We start from the raw sequence: 21,738 nt of genomic DNA, 5'->3' as shown, positions 1-21,738 counted from the left end.
TGCCCTAGTGATGGACCAGGTGCTTCAACTCCTTCAATATCCTGGTGATGGACTAGGTGCTTCAGCGGCCTGGTGATGGGCCAGGTGCTTTGGCTCATTCACTGCCCTGGTGATGGACCAGGTGCTTGGCTTCCTCTGTGCCCTGGTGATGGACCAGGTGCTTTGGCTCCTTCAGTACCTTGGTGATGAACCATGTGCTTCATCTCCTTCAGTACCCTGGTGACGGACCAAGTGCTTCAGCTCTTTTAATGCCCTGGTGATGGACCAGGTGCTTCAGCTCCTTCAGTACCTTTTTAATAGTGCCCTGATTATCAAAGCTTCTACCATGAATGGAGTAGAAGGTGGGTTAGGCAGGTATTTTTGTTTGTGGGTTTGGTTTTAGATTTGAGGGGGACCTGCCAAGTATGGGCTGGTTGGCCTACTGCAGTGTTACTTCTTTCTATGTTATTATGAGTGAGAGGGGTTGGATTTGAACATAACTTGCACATTGGTTGGAAGGGGAAAGGGGGTCGTTGGGGCTTCTTGCTTGGGTGGAGCTGGGGATGGGTTGTGCAAATATTTTTGTTGGTGGGTTGGTTTTGACATGGACCTGCCAAGTATGGGCCAGTAGGCCTGTTGTAGTGTTCCTCCTTTCTTTTGTTCTTATTGTTAGGGTAGTGCTGAAAGTGGGTTGGGCAAATGTTTTGTTAGTGGGTTGGATTTGTGAAGGACATGCCTAGTATGGGCCAGCAGGCCTATTGCAGTGTTTCCTCCTTGCTTACGTTCTTATTAGTATGCCTTATCTTCCTTAACATGGAGAAAATGGCTAAAACTACCAGGTTTACAAGAGGTTAGAGAATTTCAGTACATATTACGTTTAGACTTTCTGTATGTTGGTTATGATACATGAAAGCAGTTATGTACTGTAGTTTCAAAACAAATACAGTACTATGTTTCCTTAGCATAACTTAGATGTATGATTTTTCTCTAATATGGTTTTGTCCTGTAATGTATAAATGTATTGGTTTAGATTTCTTAATGTAATTTACCTGTTAGGCCTTTCACAGAATTCCAGTTGGTGGTGCATGTTTGTATTTTAATTTTCCAATGCAGTTATTTAGTAAATGATCTTGTATGAGTACTCACCACTTGGTAATCGTGCTACACTTTGAATCTTACATAATTTTTTGCTTATTATTTTCCTTGCACCTATGTTTGGATGCTAATTTCTTGTATTAGTTTGAGAACAATCCTCAGGGTTCTTCCATTCAGTGTTGAATGACCTCATTAAGTAACTTGTAAAATTCTTTGATAGAAGTTTCAAGTTCTGATATTGTTAACAATTAAAGACAGTTTAGATAATAAGTGGAGATACTGTGGGAAGCTACCATATCAAAGCAAGATGTTAGGCATCATAAATATAGGTATTAAGAAATTTGGAGATCAGTGAGGAAAAGGTTCTCTCTAGGATAGGAAAAACTCCTAATCCTCCATGCTTGCAAGTGGCAATGTAAATTCTTCTCACTTCCCATAAATATATGGGTAGGGTGGGCAGCGCTGTATGACTATAGTGGGTTTAGCACTTCTTTTTTATTATAATAATCATAGTAATGGGTAAGGTGGAAGGCTTAGTGTACTTATGTACTAATCCTTATGAAATTTGTCTTAAATAGTAATTCATGAATATGTTGATATTTTCATCTAATATTCAGTCCAGTTTTAAGGTAGTAGGTTGGTAGACAGCAACCACCCAGGGAGGTACTACTGTTCTGCCAAGTGAATGTAAAACGAAAACCTGTAATTGTTTTACATGATAGTAGGATTGCTGGTGTCCTTTTTTCTGTCTCATAAACATGCAAGATTTCAGGTATGTCTTGCTACTTCTACTTACACTTAGGTCACACTACACATGCATGTACAAGCATATATATACACACCTCTCTGGGTTTTCTTCTATTTTCGTTCTAGTTCTTGTTCTTGATTATTTCCTCTTATCTCCATGGGGAAGTGGAACAGAATTCTTCCTCCGTAAGCCATGCGTGTTGTAAGAGGCGACTAAAATGCCGGGAGCAAGGGGCTAGTAACGCCTTCTCCCGTATAAATTACTAAATTTAAAAAGAGAAACTTTCGTTTTTCTTTTTGGGCCACCCTGCCTTAGTGGGATATGGCCGGTTTGTTGAAAATAAAAAAATCAGTCCAGTTATTACAGAACCTCTTGTGAGGATGCATTTTGGTCACTAATGAGAAACGTAGAAAAACTATTGTGTCGTAATTAATGGATTGTTTAGCACTTGAAATTTGCTGGTGATTGCTGCAAGATTTCATCTGGAATTGTATTTTAGCTACTAGTAACCCACCCACAGATTGTGCCAGCAGTGAACATCATTGAAAAACAATTGACTGATGAATGGCATCATTCAAACTGATGAAGGTGGATAGCTAATTGCATGAAATACCAGCACGTTGGTAATGAGAGAGAGAAATTGCAGTTAATTGGAATCCTTATGAAGAAAGTTATGCTACTCTGTAGGCTTTGTCAGCAGTGAACATCATTGAAAAACAATTGACTGATGAATGGCATCATTCAAACTGATGAAGGTGGATAGCTAATTGCATGAAATACCAGCACGTTGGTAATGAGAGAGAGAAATTGCAGTTAATTGGAATCCTTATGAAGAAAGTTATGCTACTCTGTAGGCTTTGTCAAGTTGCAAACAAACCTGGTACAAGGTGAGCCTATAACCAGTTAGTAGTGGTGAGGTGAAAAGCAAGTGTGGTGTGCATCAGGTTACATCCATCCCTAGTGTTCAAGTAATTTTCTGGCAAGAGATACAGGTCAGTTATAGGCTCACCTTGTACCAGGTTTATCTGTATGCAGTTTGACAAAGCCTGCAGTTGAGCTGTAGAAACTGTTGTAAATGAAATTGTTGGAGAGACTGATAAGTGCAGATTCAAGGTATTATCTCTGTGTGTCTTTTATTTTTTAAGGCAACAAGTAGAGTTCCATTACAGTTTATTGAGAAATTCTTCAGTTATTCCCTTAGCCATTTCATAAACCAGGATGGTGCATCTCCAGAGAACCACTTTGATACTCAGGAATCAACATGAACCTCACTATGTGAGTGAAACATTATTAATAAAGGATTCCATATACTGCAGTTCTTTACACATACAGGTTTCTTGCTTTATGCAATGTGTGTTCTAGGCCCATGGCAGGTATATCATAACTTAATTCCACATAAAACCATACAGTGCACATTGTGAACTGTATCAGTCGCATATGGCAAATATTTGTCACAAATACTGAATTATCTGAATGGACTGATGCAGTGGTTGGTGAAGTGGCAAATGCAGTTTTATGTAGACAAATGCAAATTTTTATGCATTAGAAAAGAAAATAACCACAACACTTATAAACTAAATGTAAATCTTAACTCTTTGAATGTTGTGACCCCTACTTGCAGGCTTACTAATAGGATTGAAGAATTTAAAAAAAAAAAAAACTATGAAATGACAGGGAATATTTTTCTGAAGGTAGTGAAACCAAAAGTACAAAATTTGAAGGAAAACTTTTTTACGGAATTATGCTCTCACGAAGTTAGCAGTCTCAGCGATATTTACGCATTGGCGATTTTGTTCACTTTGAACCCTATTTTGGGCCAATTCCATTGTTCCAGTCAACCAAACTCATAGCTATTTTGCTAGAGCTCCTTTTATTCTATCAATTTAGTGCAAGACACTACCTATTTACCTATTTCAACTATCCAATAAAGTGATCAAAAATTACTAATTTGGCAAATTTCAAACAAAATTCAATACAGGCCAGTTTCAAAATAGGGTCCAGAATAAATAATCCAGACATTCCTGGCACTAAAATAACATTTTTCTCTATTCATTAGTCACGTCTCCAGGCCCTTCTTATATTACGCATGCTTTTCATTTTGAATTTTATTCACACAAAAATTTGAAGATTTATTGTTATTCAGACTACTGTATAATTGTATAAATAATATCAGCGCATTCACGAATGCATATTAGACCCACCAGTTGACGTGTATTGGATGTGTGACGTGATTTGTTTACTCTTGAACATTGGAAAGAATCGAACAATTCTGCTACTTTGAGCTCAATTTCCAGCTAACTTCAGTCTGTGAACCATTCACAATCATCTCTATTTCTGTAATATATCTTTCATTCTATGAAATGGGGCCAAGAAAACGAGAATACAGCCATAAAAGTTACACAAAAATACACTGCAAATTTACTGTTTTAAACCAAAGACATTTCCATTTTTTTCTCATGCACTGTGCTGCTTTTCTTTTTCTTTTTTTTTTTATGTGCACACTGATCACACACTCATTCACTCACATGTAGGCCTACCAGCTTTCTCCTGCAAGATTTGAAGGTAGTAGAATTTTGGCATAGTATTACAGGACCGACACTGACTTCAAAGCCATAATATTATGGGACCGACACCGAAAGGGTTATATCACTGAATGCAAAAAAGATTTAGGAGTTCTGGTTAGCAGTAATCTAAAACCAAGGCAACAGTGTGTAAGTGTTCACAATAAAGCAAATAGAATTCTTGGCTTCATTTCAAGAAGTATAAATAACAGGAGTCCTCAGGTTATTCTTCAACTCTATATATCATTGTTTAGGCCTCATTTAGATTATGCTGCACAGTGTTCTGGTCACCATGTTACAGAATGGATATAAATGCACTAGAAAACACAAAGGAGGATGACTAAGTTGATCCTATGTATTGGAAATCTTTCCTGTGAAGACAGACTGAGGACCCTGAATCTGCACTCTCTAAAAAGGCGTAGAATTAGGGAGAATATAAATGATGTGTATAAATGGAAAACAGGAATAAATATAAAGGATGTAAATAATGTGCTAAAAGTATCTGACCAAGACAGAACTTGCAGCAATGGTTTAAATTTGATAAAATTTAAGTTTAGAAAGGATATAGGAAATCACTGGTTTGGTAATTAGTTGTGGATGAGTAGAACAAACTCCTAAGTAGCATCATTGAAGCTAAAACTTCGTGTAGTTTTAAAAATAGGTTAGGCAAATACATGAGTGGTTGTGGGTCAGTGTGAGTTGGGCCTGGTTGACTTGGGCCATTGGGTCTGATGCATTGTTCCTTCCTTCTTAGGTGGACCTGACTAGCTTAGGTCAATAGGTGACTTGGACATGCTTATCATGGACAAGTAGGCCTGTTGCAGTACTCCTTCTTTCATATGTTCTTATGAATTACTGATAGAAATGGATCTCTTTGTTCATATAAAGCAAACCTTCACAAAGTGAGGGGGAAAAATTGTATTAATGACATAATCTGCAGTGATATTTACCATAAGACCTCATTTGAAACTTTAAAATTTTAGTTACATTTGTGTATGAGTGGCACCACCATGTTAGATTGAAAGATCGATTTGATTCATTATATAGTTTCATGAATGCTCTGGCACTTGCTCTAATCTAAAATTTTATAATTTAATAACTTGCCAGAAATAACCTCACTAGAATGGGATTCATTTCATCTACATAAGCTCATAAATAATGCTGCCAGTGGGTCACACATTTACTAGTAGAGTGACTGTTATTTCCAAATACATTACAAGATACTTAATGTTTTTTGAAATTCTGCATAAGATGAAATCTGCGACTGCATTTTGGCCACATCCTCTTATAGGTAATTCCACTAATGGGCAAATTGAAAATAATTTACAGGAATTAGATCTGTAGACAAATGTGCCCCATGGATGCATTTCATTGATTACTTTTTACTCCTGTAATTAGTGGTATGATAATATAGCATGTCATTGTTTCAGTATGAATTTGTATCTGGCAAATTGCTTAAAACACACAACAGTTGCTTTTTTTTTTTTATTGTTCAGTCAAATTTGTTTGTAATTTTTAATGTATGCACTTTGTTCTATTGTAAATTTATTGCATTATTGAACAGTTCATGTTTTTAAGCATTAATCTTTGTTTATAATACAGCAGGTAGTTAGGTAATTATTTTTGTTTTCTATATAATTGCTCCTACTTGTCCTACAGATTCTCATCCACAAGCACAAGTCACAGGCTTGTTGTGGCTTGACAACGAACGAGTCTTGTCTACCGGCCATGATGGAGTAGTGAAAATCTGGAGTGTTAAATTTTAGACAAATGGTTGGAAATTCAGAGAACTGTTTTGGGATCAAGTTGAGATGCTTGTCTGTGTGTAAATTTTCTGTAGTGGTTGCTGTAGATTACTGGTGATGGTAATTTTTATGTTTTGTGCTTAACTTATGCTTAACCACAGCTAGTGTTTGTGTGTGTCACACTAAGGGTTTTTGTTCATAACAGTATGTATTGTGAAAAATTTAGTTTTTCTGACTTGGGATAATGGTGTCTTTCTGTGATGTGCTTCACTTCCTTATTATTTCTCTTTGTATTTTAAACAAGGTACCTTTTGTAACTTCTAATCAATTCACCTCACAGCAATATAAAGTAAACAACATGCTTCGTAAAGAGGGAAGCAGACTCATTTTGAGTTTCCAGTCCTGCACTGTTGTGTACAGCACACTATACTGTACACAGTGTATCAATGGTGAAATACTGGTGACCCAGTTCAATCACCACTCAGTTTTTGGTATATGTAAACATTTGACTTGCTGATTTTTTTTTTTTTCATGCATCCTTGAAATTTGGAGATACAATATTATATATCAAAATTTCCCTAACCTTTTGACCCACAGGTTTGGTGTCAGTTGCTGGTTATAACTTTACTAAAGGAAAATGTTATGAAATTATACAAACCCAAGTCAGCTGCCTTTCTCATAAATGTAAATCATTGTTTTTTGCTGGGTCCCTGGACACAGTGTTTGAGGTAGCAAACAAGCAGACTTAGCTGCTTGTTCAGCTGTTCATGCCCCCTCAATTTCCCATAGTTATTCCTTAGGATTATTTTTCAGTGATCTCTTGACAACTCTGCAACCAGTGGCAACCAATGTTCATCTGAGTTGGTAGACAATTCTGTCAAATTGCATTTAGGTTTCTGGTTGTCATCTTCCCACCAGTTTGGAAGGCTGTGCTCTTCCATCTATATATCTGCTTCACCTGCCTCACTTATCTCAATAGATTGTCCAGCCTATCAGTGGACAAGCAGAATTCACTTTCATCATCTCTGCTGCTCCCAACACAAGCTCTCACTGACTTGCCAAAAATCCCATCTTTGACAGACTGACTTTTCAACAGAAACTGACTTATTGCACTGTGATATTCCTTTTTCTCTTGAACTCTCTCCTACCTCCACAAACCTCTGCACATGTACACTCCTGTCCTTCACTCTCTCTCATCACCTTTACAAATTTCCTTCACACATTCCTACCTACAGTGCTGTGTGACAATTTGGGGTTTAGTGTTTAATTTGATATTATTTCACTTAAATCACACCTCATCGGTTTTCATATTTCAGGTGCTGTATGACTCCTATGGGTTTAGGACTTCCCCATGAATATAAAATGGTTTGATAGCATTCAAGATTTACACCTTCAAATTTGAAAGCTTAATTTTATATTAAATAAAAATTTTATTATTATTATTATCACACTGGCCGATTCCCACCAAGGCAGGATGGCCCGAAAAAGAAAAACTTTCACCATCATTCACTCCATCACTGTCTTGCCAGAAGGGTGCTTTACACTACAGTTTTTAAACTGCAACATTAACACCCCTCCTTCAGAGTGCAGGCACTGTACTTCCCATCTCCAGGACTCGAGTCCGGCCTGCCGGTTTCCCTGAATCCCTTCATAAATGTTACTTTGCTCACACTCCAACAGCATGTCAAGTATTAAAAACCATTTGTCTCCATTCACTCCTATCAAACACGCTCACGCATGCCTGCTGGAAGTCCAAGCCCCTCGCACACAAAACCTCCTTTACCCCCTCCCTAACAGAGGTTCTCTGATGCTGGTGAGCTCATAATCCAAGGAATTCAATTATTATTATATATCAAAACTAAGCATTAAACCTGCAAGGGTCATACAGCACTGGAGGGTCAGATGTGCTAAAGGAATATGCAAAGATTAAAGACCAGTGAAGGTTAGGATTGAGCAAAAGGCAGAGTTAACAAGCGTATTGGGGAATGCTAAAGGAAAAATTTAATCAAGGTTGGTGTAATAAGGTCATTTGACAAAGTCAGAGGGCATCTGCATCAAAGGTGGGACTGTCAGCAAGATTAGATAAAATTAAGACGGTGATGACAGAAGCAAATTTTGCATGCCTGCTGATAGGACAATCTGTTAAGACATGTATTGACACTGGAACTTGGCAGTTCTCAGTGGTGATGAGCATTTGTCTCATGATACCACCCTTGTGAGTTTAGCCCTTAGTTCTTTCAACAAACTGGCCATATCCCACCAAGACAGAGTAGCCCTTAGTTATGATAATAAATGCTGGAGATACCCATGAGTAAGGAGAGTGTGTGTGTGTGTGTGTGTGATATGAAGATGGGATAGTGCAGTCTTCCAAACACAATGGCAATAGTGAGATGACCAGAAACCCAAACATGATTTGAGAGAATGCAATTTATTGTGGACCAAGAATTAAATAAGATCTCACTTTAAATCAGACCTAATTTCCCCAGGCACTATATCCCCCCCCATGGGTTTAGCACTGTTTGTAAATTAAATAATGTATGACCCCCTACAGGTTTAGCCTTTCTCTCCCCTTCATGAATGTATATAAAAGTTTATTAGCAATGTCACGACATTTCGGTCCGACTTGGACCATTGACAAAGTCACACTAACCAGAGGTGGAGCAGGACGGCTATATATAGGCAGGAAGAGGTGGTGGTAGTAGTAGTAGTAGTACAAGAATTGTATATAATACCAACAAGATGAAATTAAGACACATGCACAACACCCGGGCATCCCCATCGTAGACGTTTCGCCATCCAGCCAGCCACTGGATGGCGAAACGTCGACAACAAAGACAACCAGACTTAGGGAGCACAAAAATAGTGTTAGGCTTGCCGACACTAACAATGCTCTTTTCTGTCACGTCAGAGATCATAGCCATCCTATTGACTGGTCTTCTGCTAAAACTGTCTTCCCTACTTCCAACTCGAACAGTCGCCGTCTAGTTGAATCCTCTCTAATACACAACTTTCCTTGCATGAACCTTAGCCCTGGCTTCGTCTCTGTAGATGCCTTCCTCTCCCACTACGTTGTAAAATGCTCCAAACTTCAGAACACCCGTGACTTAACCTGAATCCTCATTTTTTCTTTTTCTTTTTCTTCTTCTTCCCCTTTCCTCTTTCCTTTTCTCCTCTGGGTTGTCTTTTTTTTTCTCTCCTGTCTCGTGTTTCTGTTCTTCTTTTATTTCACCACTTCCCCTTTCACGCACCTCTGTGTGCTTGCTCTCCCTCTGTGGGCATCTAGCTCTCTTTCAGTGCTCCCCTTCCTTTGTATTTGACTGGCTTGTCTTCCTTACTTCCCACTTCTACCACTACCACTACCTCTTCTTCTACTACTACTACTACTACAACTACTGATGAAATTAAGACACATGTGCGGCGTCTGGTTGTCTTTGTTGTGGACGTTTCGCCATCCAGTGGCTGGCTGGATGGCGAAATGTCTACGATGGGGATGCCCGGGTGTTGTGCATGTGTCTTAATTTCATCTTGTTGGTATTATATACAATTCTTGTACTACTACTACTACCACCACCTCTTCCTGCCTATATATAGCCGTCCTGCTCCACCTCTGGTTAGTGTGACTTTGTCAATGGTCCAAGTCGGACCGAAACGTCGTCGTAAGCTTCTTTTATGTGCGGGTTATTTGTGTATCGTTCCAGTCACGGTATTGTGCCTTTTTTGTTATTTATGCTTATTCTGCCTTCCTGAATGTAAGTGGGTGGGCCATTTCACTTGTATGCTAAATGCAACAGAATGACATTTTATTTGTTCTGGATCATTTGTTTCATAAAAGGCATCTGAAATGTCTTGCAAGATTCTACAGGGAAATATGGCTTTACTGTAATCACTAACTGATGCTGCTATACAGCCTCTCCTCACTTAGCAACGTACTCGTTTACCGACGACTTGGACTTACGACGGGCTCTCTGTCTAGTATGCATACCTAAAGAATGTATATTAGAGCTGATTTCCTCTATTCTTTTTATTACAATATACAATACACTACTGTGTAAACATTTAAAACTACACTAAAAATGTTATAAATGGTGCAAGGGTGGCATTAAAGCAATATCAAAGATAGTTGACAAACCCACTACCATTGTAGTATGCTCCTCGTTTAGTGATGAATTAGTTTATCAATGCTGTATTAGGAATGGAATTCTGTCATTGAGGAGAGGCTGTAATAGGAATAGAATTCCATCATTAAGTGAGGAGAGGCTGTATGGAAAATTATTTTTAAGGCTACCTATCTTGAATATGAAAATCAGGAAAGTTTTTTGACTGCTTAAAAACAAAATGGTGATATTTTCTCATGCAATATAGGAAAGAGTAAGGTGATGAGTATTAACCCTTTGACTGTTTTCGACGTATAAATACGTCTTACGAGCCAATGTTTCTGATGTATATATACTCAATAATTCTAGCAGCTTCAAATCAAGCGGGAGAAAGCTGGTAGGCCCACATGTGAGAGAATGGGTCTGTGTGGTCAGTGTGCACCACATAAAAAAAATCCTGCAGCACACATTGCGTAATGAGAAAAAAACTCATCGTTTTTTTGAAATAAAACGCCGACTTTGAGGTGTATTTTCGTATAGTATTTATCGTTGTATTCGCGTTTTCATTGTCTTAGGTGATAAAATGGAAAACATATTACAGAAATAGAGATGATTTTCATTACTTTGACGATGAAAACGACCTTGAAACTGAGCTCAAAGTAGCGGAAATGTTCGATTTTTACAAATGTTCAGGAGTAAATAAATCACACCACACGTCCAATACACATCAACTGGGGAGTCTAATATTCTTTCACTAGTGCACTGATATTATTTATACCATTTTTACAATAATGCAGTAGTCTGCATAACAGTAAATTTTGTATTTTTTTGTATGAATAAAAAATCAAAATAGAAAGCAATAATAATATAAGAGGGGCCTAGAGATGTGACTAATGAACAGAGCATATGTTATTTTAGTGCCACAAATGTCTACCTTGTTTATTCTGGACCCTATTTTGAAATTGGCATCTTTTTTAGTTTGCGTGAAATTGGCCAAATTGCCAATTTCTGACCACCATATTGGGTAGTCCAAATTAGTAAATGGGAGGTTTCTTGTACTCAGCTGATAGATAAAATGGAGTTCTAAAGAAATAGCTATGAGTTTGGTCAACTGGAACAATGGAATTGGCTGAAAATAGGGCTCAAAGTCGGCGAAATCGCCGATACGCATATGTCGCCGAGACCGCTAAATTCGCGGGAGCATAATTCCATGAGTTTTCGACCAAATTTCGAACTTTTGGTGTCATTACCATCGGGAAAAGATTCTCTATCATTTCATAAGAAAAAATAATTTTTTTTTTTTTTTTTTTTTTTTTTTTTTTTTTTTTTTTTTTTTTTTTCAAAAATTGAACAACATAGAATGACAGTTTCAGAGAGGGGCCTGAAACAGTCAAAGGGTTAAAGGTTTAGGTAATTGAAAGATAGGATATCAGATTGGAGGGAGAGAGTAGGAATAAGTGAATGTATTCAGATATTTGGGAATGGATGTGTCAGCAGATGGGTCTATGAAAGACAAGGTGAATCATAGAATTGATGAGGGGGTAAAAAGGTGATTGGTGCACTAAGGAGTCTATGGAGACAAAGAACATTATCCATGGAAGCAAAGAAGGGAATGTATGAGAGTATAGTTATATTAATGCTTTTATATGGGTGGTGAATGTTGCAACAAGGAGAAGGCTGGAGGCAGTGATGATGTCATGTCTGAGGGCAATGTATGGTGTGAATATAATGCAGAGAATTCATAGTTTGGAAATTAGGAGGTGTGGGGTTACCAAAAGTATTATCCAGAAGGCTGAGGATGGGTTGAGGTGGTTTTGACATGTAAAGAGGATGGAACAAAATAGAATGACTTCGAGAGTGTATAAATCTGTAGTGGAGGGAAGACTGGGTAGGGGTCGGCCTAGAAAAGGTTGGAGGGGGAGGTAAAGGTTTTGTGTGCGAGGGGCTTGGACTTCAAGCATGCATGAGCATGTTAGATAGCAAATGGAGACAAATGGTTTTTAGGGCTTGACGTGCTGTTCGAGTGTGAGCAAGGTAACATGAAGGGATGAAGGGAAACTGGCAGGCAGAACTCGAGTCCTGGAGATGGAAAGTACAGTGCCTACACTGAAGGAGGAGTGTTAATGTTGCAGTTTTATAACTGTAATGTAAGCACACCTCTGACAAGACAGTGATGGAGTGAATGATGAAAGTTTTTTTTTTGGGCCACCCTGCCTTGGTGGGAAACAGCCAATGTGTTAATAAAAAAAAAATTCCTTGTGCAAGATTTGCAATTTGATGATCATGGTATGTCAGATAACATTAATTAGTTTTGCATATTTGTAGTTTTCAATAAGGACAACTACGTTTGCAGTTAAACATTCGAGTCAAATCTGTATAATTATCGGACCCTTGTAGGTTTAGCGTTTTTTTTATGATATAGTAATATGAATGATGATTAATAACTTTGATAAAATCTTCAGAATATAATTTTAATAAAATTTGTAGGGGGATGGAGCTTAAACGATACTTTCCTTAAGAACTTTTTAACTGACACACATTTCCGTGTTCGGGTTAATAATGTGCTCTCCCCGGGATGTGTTCTGAGCACAACACTTTTTCTCCTTGCTATAAATGATTTGGACTCTAGTCTTCCATCCAATATTTGGTAATCACTATGTTGATGACTTCGCTATTGCCTGTGCAGGCGCTGACTGTCACCTCATTACAGTTTCTCTCCAGCATGCGGTCAACCGTGTTTCTAAGTGGGCCACCACACATGGGTTTAAATATTCCAGTACCAAAACTCGCCAAATTACTTTCACTAGACGTTCTGTCATCTCCGATCATCCTTTATACCTCTATGGCACCCGTATCCCTGAACGTGATACAGTCAGGTTTCTAGGCCTCCTCTTTGACCGTAGGTTATCCTGGAAACCTCACGTTACCTCTCTGAAAACAACTTGTCACAGCCGGCTGAATCTTCTTAACCCTTAAATGGTCCAAACGTATATATACGTTTTTTCAACATCAGAAAGTATGTAAAAAAATGTAGATCTTTTTTGTTTTACATTTGAAAACGTGTAAAAAAAACTTTTATCTACATTTTATATTTTGTTACATATGAAAATATGTTAAAAAAAGTAGATCTACTTTTGTAGCACTACGAATTTGAACATCGATTTGTTTGGACCGTTTAAGGGTTAAAAGCCTTCCTCATCTTTCATGGGGAGCTGATCGTTGAACTCTCCTTCACCTACATTCCACCCTCATTTTATCGAAACTTGACTATGGTGACCAGATCTATTCAGCTGCCTCTCCTGCTACTCTATCTAGCCTCAGCGCTGTATAGCCCTTGTGGCTTAGCGCTTCTTTTTGATTATAATAATAATAATAATATCTAGCCTCAACCCTATTCATCACCAAGGATTACGTTTATGCCTTGGTGCTTTTTGCTCTTCCCCTGTCGAGAGCCTCTATGCAGAAGCGAATGTTCTATCCTTATCTGATCGCTGTGATGCCCATTGCCTTCGCTACTATGTACGCTCTCATGATCTCCGCAATCCTTCCATTTATAGAATGGTCACCGATATTAGTAGACATTCTTTATTTGTTCGCCGCCCGTTTGCTCCGTCCCTTCTCTCTTCACCTACATTCGCTCGTCTTCTCTTCAATTTCCACCTTTCTATGTTCATGTAGTATCTCACTTTTCCCTACCCCCCTGGGAAATTCCAGCTGTTCGAGTCTGTTCTTTCTCACTCCCTTGCTCGAAAGCCCAACTGTCTACGGTAGCTTCCCGCTCTCTTTTTCTTGACCACTTCCACTCTCATTCTCATGCCATTGCAATGTACACAGATGGCTCTAAGTCTTCTGACGGCATAGGATTCGCAGCAGTGTTTCCGGACAGCGTCGTACGAGGGCATTTACTATCTTCAGCTAGTATCTTTACTGCTGAATTGTATGCCATTCTTGCAGCACTTATCTGTATTGCATCTAGGCCTGTGTCATAATTTGTGGTTGTCTCAGACTCAGTGCTTTACAGGCTATACAGAAATTTGATACACCTCACCCCTTAGTCCTCCGTATCCAACTTTGGCTACGCCGCATCTCTACCAATCATAAAGATATTGTTTTTTGTTGGGTCGCTGGTCATGTTGACATACAGAGCAATGAACAGGCAGACACTGCTGCGCGGTCAGCAGTACATGACCTACCAGTTTCATATAGAGGTGTTCCATTTACGTACTATTTTGCTGCAATAGCTACCCACCTTCACACCCATTGACAACAACGTTGGTCTACTCTACTCGGTAACAAACTTCAGTCTATTAAACCGAGTATAGGTTATTGGCCGTCTTCTTGTCACCAGTGCCGAGGTTGGGAGACTACTCTCTCCCGTCTCCACATTGGCCATACTCGTCTTACTCATGGATATCTCATGGAGAGGCGCCCTGCTCCTCTCTGTGAGAATTGTCAGGTTCCATTATCGGTCAGCCACATTCTGTTAGACTGCCCACTTTATCAACGAGCACACAGAATTTACCTCCGTCGTCTTCGCTCCGCTGCTCTCTCTTTACCTTCCCTTCTCGCTGATGGACCCACCTTTCATCTGGACACACTCATTGACTTTTTGACAACTGACTTCACAAATTCTGATGATACCTTCAGCCCTTTCTACCTCGATCTCTTGCTACCCTCTACCCTGCACTGTCCCGTGCCCCGCTGTTTTCTGTAACCTACTGATCGCCCCTCAACCCTTCTGCTGCCCAATACCCTCGCTTCCTTTCCTACCCTACAGCGCTGTATAGCCCTTGTGGCTTAGCGCTTCTTTTTTATTATAATAATTAAACGACATTTAGGTCTTTTGTAAGGTACTGTTCACGGGTTTTGCATCCCAGTAAAATAGTAGCTTGATCACTACATAGTTCTGCAGAACAATTACAAATGAATCCTACATTTAAGATCTTTGTGTGACACCTTCAATTATCCTTTAAATTATTAAATATAGCTGAATTTGAGAGTAAAAATTTTATAGGAATTTGTAATGCTGAACCTTTTATCATATCAAACATATGCCTCTCTTTAATTTTTTTTTTTTTCCTCTCCAGACTCTCACCCACAGTCACAAGTAACAGGATTGGCATGGATGGATAACGAAATGTTGGTGTCAACAGGACATGATGGGATTGTAAAGTCTTGGAGTGTCCAGTTCTGAGCTACCAGTCCAAAAATGATTATTCATATGTAAATAAATTTCAGGATCTAAAACGTGATCAAAACTTATTTATCTTTTAGAAATGCTAATATCTCTTTATACTTGTATTAAAAAATGTGTTAAACCATAATGGGGCATACAGCCCTTTATACTTATAGAATTGGTTGTAGTTCATGGTGGATGCAGGTAGAACACGTTACAGCCATACGAATTATATTTTATCCAAAGAGAATTGTAAAGTTTCATTGTTACTAGTTTTGCAAGTATAGAGAACATGTAATTTTTCAAGCAAGCTAAGGAAATTTTCAGTATTGTAATGTTTTTTTAATTTAAAATCCATACAAAGTTTGTTTTAGAAGAATAAATTGCAAACCCTTTGAGAATGCAGTGCAGGTCTTTTGAAATTCTATTTTGAAACTCTATTGAATGAACTTTTATAAATTAGTATGCTTAGTAACACACAAATATTGTTAAATAATAATTTAGGAATAACCCACATACTCTGTTAAGCAATTGATGTGAATGCTTTGATTAGGGAAGCAGTACAGTAATCCATTTTTAATAAAGGCTTCAAGGTTTAAAAAAAAAAAAATATACATGAATATCCCTTGTGAATAATGCACTATTGTAGAAAAATTTATACAATTACTGGAGGGTATAGTACATTAGTTTGATACTTTTTAAATACTAGTGTTGATTATTATAAATAAAGCATTGTTAGTAAAGTTTATCACAAAAGTGATACCAGGCTAATGTTTCAGTAGCTTCAGTTAGTAACATGTTTATATGCATATCCTTAAAATATCAAAAAACTGCTGATTATATAGTTTACAACCCAGAACAATTTTGTATGCAGATTCTGAATCTTCATTTTGTTTGCTTTATTAGTGTGGGTATGTCTTCCATATTTTTTGTGTGAATTTTGGTTTATGGTACTACTATATTTACTTCAGTACGTGATTTGTGAAACATTTGCCTCTGTAACCCATGACAAGGCAATTCTCAGAGAAATTTCCTTTCGAGAAATAAAAATGGGCAAGCTTCATTATATTACAGTTAATACTAATCATTTTGAAATTGAACACCGAATATAAAGTTAAGCCCTTTGAATGCCTCGTTGTAACTCTGCCATTGTAGGTTTCTCATCGATTAATTTTGACTAAATAGGTGGGTTAGTATTACACAAATTAATATGGTTCTTGCTAATGATGTTCATAATTATCTTCCAATTCTACCAAAAGCCATGTCTGTATAGTACAGTACTAGTACTTTTTAGTAGTATTTCATAAAATTACATACAGAATTGTGATAAAGAATAGTTGAATTTAGTATGTATACTATAAGATACCAAAACCCTTCACTGGTGAAATAGTCTTTAGATTTATTTTTTTTTTTTAATGATACAGTAACTTTATGATTTATATACTAGTCTTTAGCACATGGGGAATAAAAGAATAATTGCCCTGTACTTGAGATTGACAGTACAAACTAGAGACCACACAACACATTAATTGCAAGAGAATTAGGCAGTGTTCCTACCAACAATGGTTACAAAGTTTACATCATTAGCCTTAGTAAACTTTTTTTTTTTTTTTTACATGGTAATGTTAAAAAGACTTAAGCAAAACAATTTAGTTGCAATATAAACAGCCAAGAGCTAAATGTTGTCCCTTGCCCACCCTTTACCAGTGAAATCACGTTCATATCACCTTGTGCGCCTTCATTTTGATATGAATAAACAGTCACCTTGGTTATGCTGAATTTTGTTTCCTTAGATCACTGTAGTAATACAAAACTATTGTGTGCTATTTTATTACAATCAGAACTTAAGTGCTAAACCCATAAGGGTCATACAGTGCTGCAGGGTAGGTGTTAAGATGTAATATGCTGTATCATGGACCAACAAGGGTGAAGTTGATGCTGGAGGCAGTAAGGATGGTGAAGAGTACTTAAGGTAAAATACAAAGACTGTGTATTATTATTATTATAATCAAAAAGAAGCGCTAAGCCACAAGGGCTATACAGTGAAAGTGTGTAATAAAGCTTTTGCTGACAGTCAAAGGGGAAGTCTGTGTCAAAGGTAAGGCTGTCAGAAAGGCTAGATAAAGGGCGTTGGAGCAGTGATGGTGCCAGACGTAAATTTTGTGCTCACTGGTAGACTGGACATTATTAGTAGTGGCACCTTGATATTCGAACTTAATCCATTCCAGGAGGCTGTTTGAATAGAGAGTTGTATGAATGTTGAATCAGTTTTTTCCCATAAGAAAATGTAAATTGCATTAATTCATTCCAGACTCCAAAAAATTATCAATTATAAAACATTTTAAGGGCAAACATTGCTCATTTAAACCTGTATAATATTTGCATGCAGAAAATTGTACATGAAAACTATTAAAATAATATACATGAAATAAAATTTAACTGCACTTTACATTTACTGAGGAGTGCTGATAGACTAAGAGGAAGGTGGAGAGATGTTTGGAAAAGGTGTCACCTTCCATAAAAAGATCAGGTAACTGCCCATCAGGTGTTTTTTTCTTTTGTCTCTGCAGTAGCACTTCATGATGGGGATTCACCAGCTTTTGATATTTTCTTTTGCTAAAGAAGCTGTCCAGTGGTTGTCTGCCTTTGACAACTTCAAAATGTTTCTAAAGTGGTCAACAACATTGTCATTGAACAGGTTGATGCTCCTTTTCACAACAACAATGTTAGGATGCCATTTTTTCACCAGGCTCTGTGTTTGACCCCAATGGTAACACAGTTCTTTAATTTCTGCAGTGGAAATGTTGCCCTTACTGCTTCTCTCCTTTGAAGAAGAAATTTCTTCAACCACTACTTGCTACTCCTTGTGCAGGTCTTGAAGTTCTTCTGTGGTGAGCTCATTCTTGTGATCATCCATCAACTCCTCTACATCCTCTGGCCCAGAGAAACAATATCCTTCACTACAGGATCTACCTTAAAGCCTTCAAAATCTCTGACACAAAGTCTGGCCACAATTTCGTCCAGTAGTAGTTCACTGTCCTGAAAGAAACTTTGCCCCCCACCCCCCCAGGCTTTGTCTATTATCCTTAAACACTGGAGGATATTAAAATGGGTTTTCCAAAATTCCCTAAGGGTAAGCTCTGTTTCAGAGGTCACTTCTAAGCACCTTTTAACCCTTTGACTGTTTCAGGCCCCTCTCTGAAACTGTCATTCTATGTCGCCAAATATTCGAAAAAAAAAAAATTTATTTTTTCTTATGAAAATGTTAGGAATATTTTTACTAGTGTTTTAAGCCTAAAAAAAAATTTTTGCCATCAGTACTTACCGAGATATAGAGCCGCAAAGTTTGCAGAAATTGACGTGCGTACGGCAACAGCGGCGACTGCCGCCCACCCGGTATTCTTTTATTTACTCTAATTCAAAGGTTTCTTGCATTTTTCAATATTTTTCTTTTCCAGGTAACTTATGTGGCCTGTGAGACCAATGTAAGGTGCATTGTTCAAATATACACTCATTATTTACAACACAATAACAGAACAAACTTTATCACTATTAGTTTGTGTATACACTTTGTTTACACAAACAAACAATACAAAACAATGTTTATTACTATTGTTCCATAATATATATACATATGTACAGTCACTAACCACGTTCCTAGAACTGCTGCAGCTTGTGGAACTCTTTGAAACATGGGTATATGCAGAGGGGCACTTCACACTCCTCACACATAAAACGAGTGTCTCTGCGTGTTTGTGGGCGTTTTGTGGTATGCATACATACATAACACCTCTTCTGAGCATTTTTCTTGGCAGTAGTAGGAGGCAGTTGTATGGGGTAGTGATCACCAGGCCTCATACAAGATGATGTCTGTGGGTGCTGGTCTATTGCAGGAGTTGCTCCTTTGTACTTTGCAATTATTTGTCTGATTACTGACAGGCAAAATTCACCATATTTTGGTGTTTTGTTGGTCTTCAACTTGTATATGTTATAAGCATTTAGCATAGAGATATCAACAAGATGGAAAAAAAGTTTGATATACCACTTATAACTCTTGCGTACACAGTCTGCAAACCCAATCTGCATGTCACATTTGTCCACTAAGTGCATATTGAGGTTGTAGTCCATGACAGCTGCAGGCTTTAGAATGGGTTCATTGGTCTCTGTTGTCCCTGCCACTGGGTACCATTTCGTTTGTGTGAACTGATGTCAACAATGTGACATCACGTTTGTCATGCCACCGAAATGCCATGATGTCATTGGCAGCAAAGGCTTGCACCTCACCTCTGCGAGTGCCAGCGTCGAACCTTGGCATATGTTTGCGATTACCACGCACTGTGCCACACACGTCTGTCAAGTTCACTCGCAAGAAATCACTGAGTAAGGGGCTTGTGTACCAGTTATCAGTAAATAACATATGCCCCTTACCAAGATATGGTTCCATCATTGTTCGAACCACATCACCAGAGATACCCAATAACTTCATGGTATCTCTCAAAGTATTACTGCCAGTGTACACAATATCTAAAACAAGACCACTTCTGAAATCACACAGTACAAATAGCTTTATACCAAAGCGTTTCCTCTTGCTTGGTATATATTGCTTGAATGAGAGTCTTCCTTTGAATAAAATCAAGGACTCATCAATAACAAGCTTCCTGAAGGGATAAAAATACATGCAGCACTTTTGTTTCAGGTACATAAACACATTTCTTATCTTATATAACCTGTCGCTTCTGTCAGGCCTGGTTTTGTCTGAAAAGTGTAACATACGCAACAGTATCAGGAAACGATTGACACCTATAATGTCACTAAAACCTGGAGTTGAAATCAGGCGATCTGTTGTCCAGTATGTGGTGACAGTGTGCTTATACACATGTGGCATAAGCATTATTGTGGCAAAAAACAGGTACATCTCTGCCACAGCTGTCTCCTTCCACTTGTGTAGCCGTGATTTTGGTGAGAGAATTGTATTTGCCATGGTGTAATCACAGTATGTATTTGTTTCCCTGACAATGATGTCCATCAGGGGTTCATCGAAAAATAACTCAAAGCAGTCCAGTTCACTGGCATTGTTCCCAAGTGGACAAGATGGCTTTATTCCACTTTGTGTTTCATCAAAGTCATGGGGACTGGGAACAAACTCGTCACCGTCCTGCCAATCCCAGATGCGGTCTGCTGGTGGGGTCTGGATATTGTACCGTGGTTGTGGCGGTGCAGGTTGTGGCAGTGTGGGGTAGGGTGAGGCTGGTCGTTCTGCTGAGTCAGCCGCATGGCTAGTAGCGTGGCCCGGTGATGGTGCCACATGGGCCGTGCCACCCTCACTATCACCACCACTGCCTCCTCCCTCACTGTCACCATTCATACCCATCGTTACAATATCGTCATCTTCACTATCAGGTCGTGGTGTTGGGCCACGGGATGTGCTCCCAGAGTTTCTCCTTCCCCTTGGAACAACATATGAAACACTACCAGACCGCATGCTACATCGTACATACTGGCGCTTCACTGGGGAATATTCACTCTCACTGTCACTAGAACTGCTTTCAATGACCTTGAAATCACTATCACTATCACTGCTATCATCAGGGTGTTGTACACGACCAAATAGTTTCCTCTTTCGTCCTGGTACAGGCGAACGTGAACGTGAACAAGCCGGCACAGCACCAGAGGTCGAAGGTTGTGGGTCATCTGGGTTTTCGTCACTATTTACGGTATCCTGGGCACTTTTTTCGGTAACACTCACTTGAAAACCCTTGAATTCACTGTCACTGACACTTTCATCGCTGTTAGAGCTATCACTTGGGAACAAAAGACCTCCAATCCGCCGAGGAGTGAGGAACTTCTTACCGAGAGGCATGGTGAAAATGGACTGACAACATGGTGTTCCCACAATGCACCGCTAGGTCCCAGATTTTTTTCACAGGGTGCACACCGACCACTGAGACCCATTCTCTCCCGTGTAGGCCTACCAGGCCTTTGGCGCTCGATTTGAAGCCGCTAGAATTTGTGCGTATAAATACGTCAGAAACATTGGCTCATAAGACGTATTTATACGTCGGAAACAGTCAAAGGGTTAAACAGTGCTTTTGTGTAAAGTTTTTTAAAATTGGAAATTACCTGCTGGTCCATGGGTTGGTTAAGAGGAGTGGCATTGGGGGGCAAGAACTACATTAATGAAGCTGTATTCATCCACCAAATTTTCCTCCATGCCTGGAAGGTGAGCAGGAGATTGTCCATTACCAGAAGTGTCCTTAACCCTTAAATGGACCAAACATATATATATACGTTCTTATGCGTAGTGCCCCAAAGGTATATATATGTTTTATTTTTCCTGCCT

The 21,738-nt window shown here is 38.6% G+C and overlaps 1 protein-coding gene across 3 annotated transcripts in view; it reads left to right on the top strand.

The window, feature by feature from the left end:
• Positions 1-17,168, top strand: part of flr (actin-interacting protein 1 flr) — a gene marked incomplete at its 5' end in the record, with an annotated part of 240,820 nt that extends 223,652 nt beyond the window's left edge. For 2 of the 3 annotated variants that reach the window (XM_070092751.1, XM_070092749.1), the window contains 2 exon segments: positions 6,043-6,156; positions 15,310-17,168. In XM_070092751.1, the coding sequence (XP_069948852.1) occupies positions 6,043-6,149 (107 nt within the window). 3 annotated transcript variants of the gene reach the window in all.
• Between the last annotated feature and the right edge of the window lie 4,570 nt (positions 17,169-21,738).

The sequence above is a fragment of the Cherax quadricarinatus genome, chromosome 40 (genome assembly GCF_038502225.1).
Source record: "Cherax quadricarinatus isolate ZL_2023a chromosome 40, ASM3850222v1, whole genome shotgun sequence".
In the NCBI taxonomy this organism is placed as follows: domain Eukaryota; kingdom Metazoa; phylum Arthropoda; class Malacostraca; order Decapoda; family Parastacidae; genus Cherax; species Cherax quadricarinatus.
The sequence above is the reverse complement of the archived record's forward strand: the minus strand, read 5'-3'. Positions and strand labels throughout refer to the sequence as shown.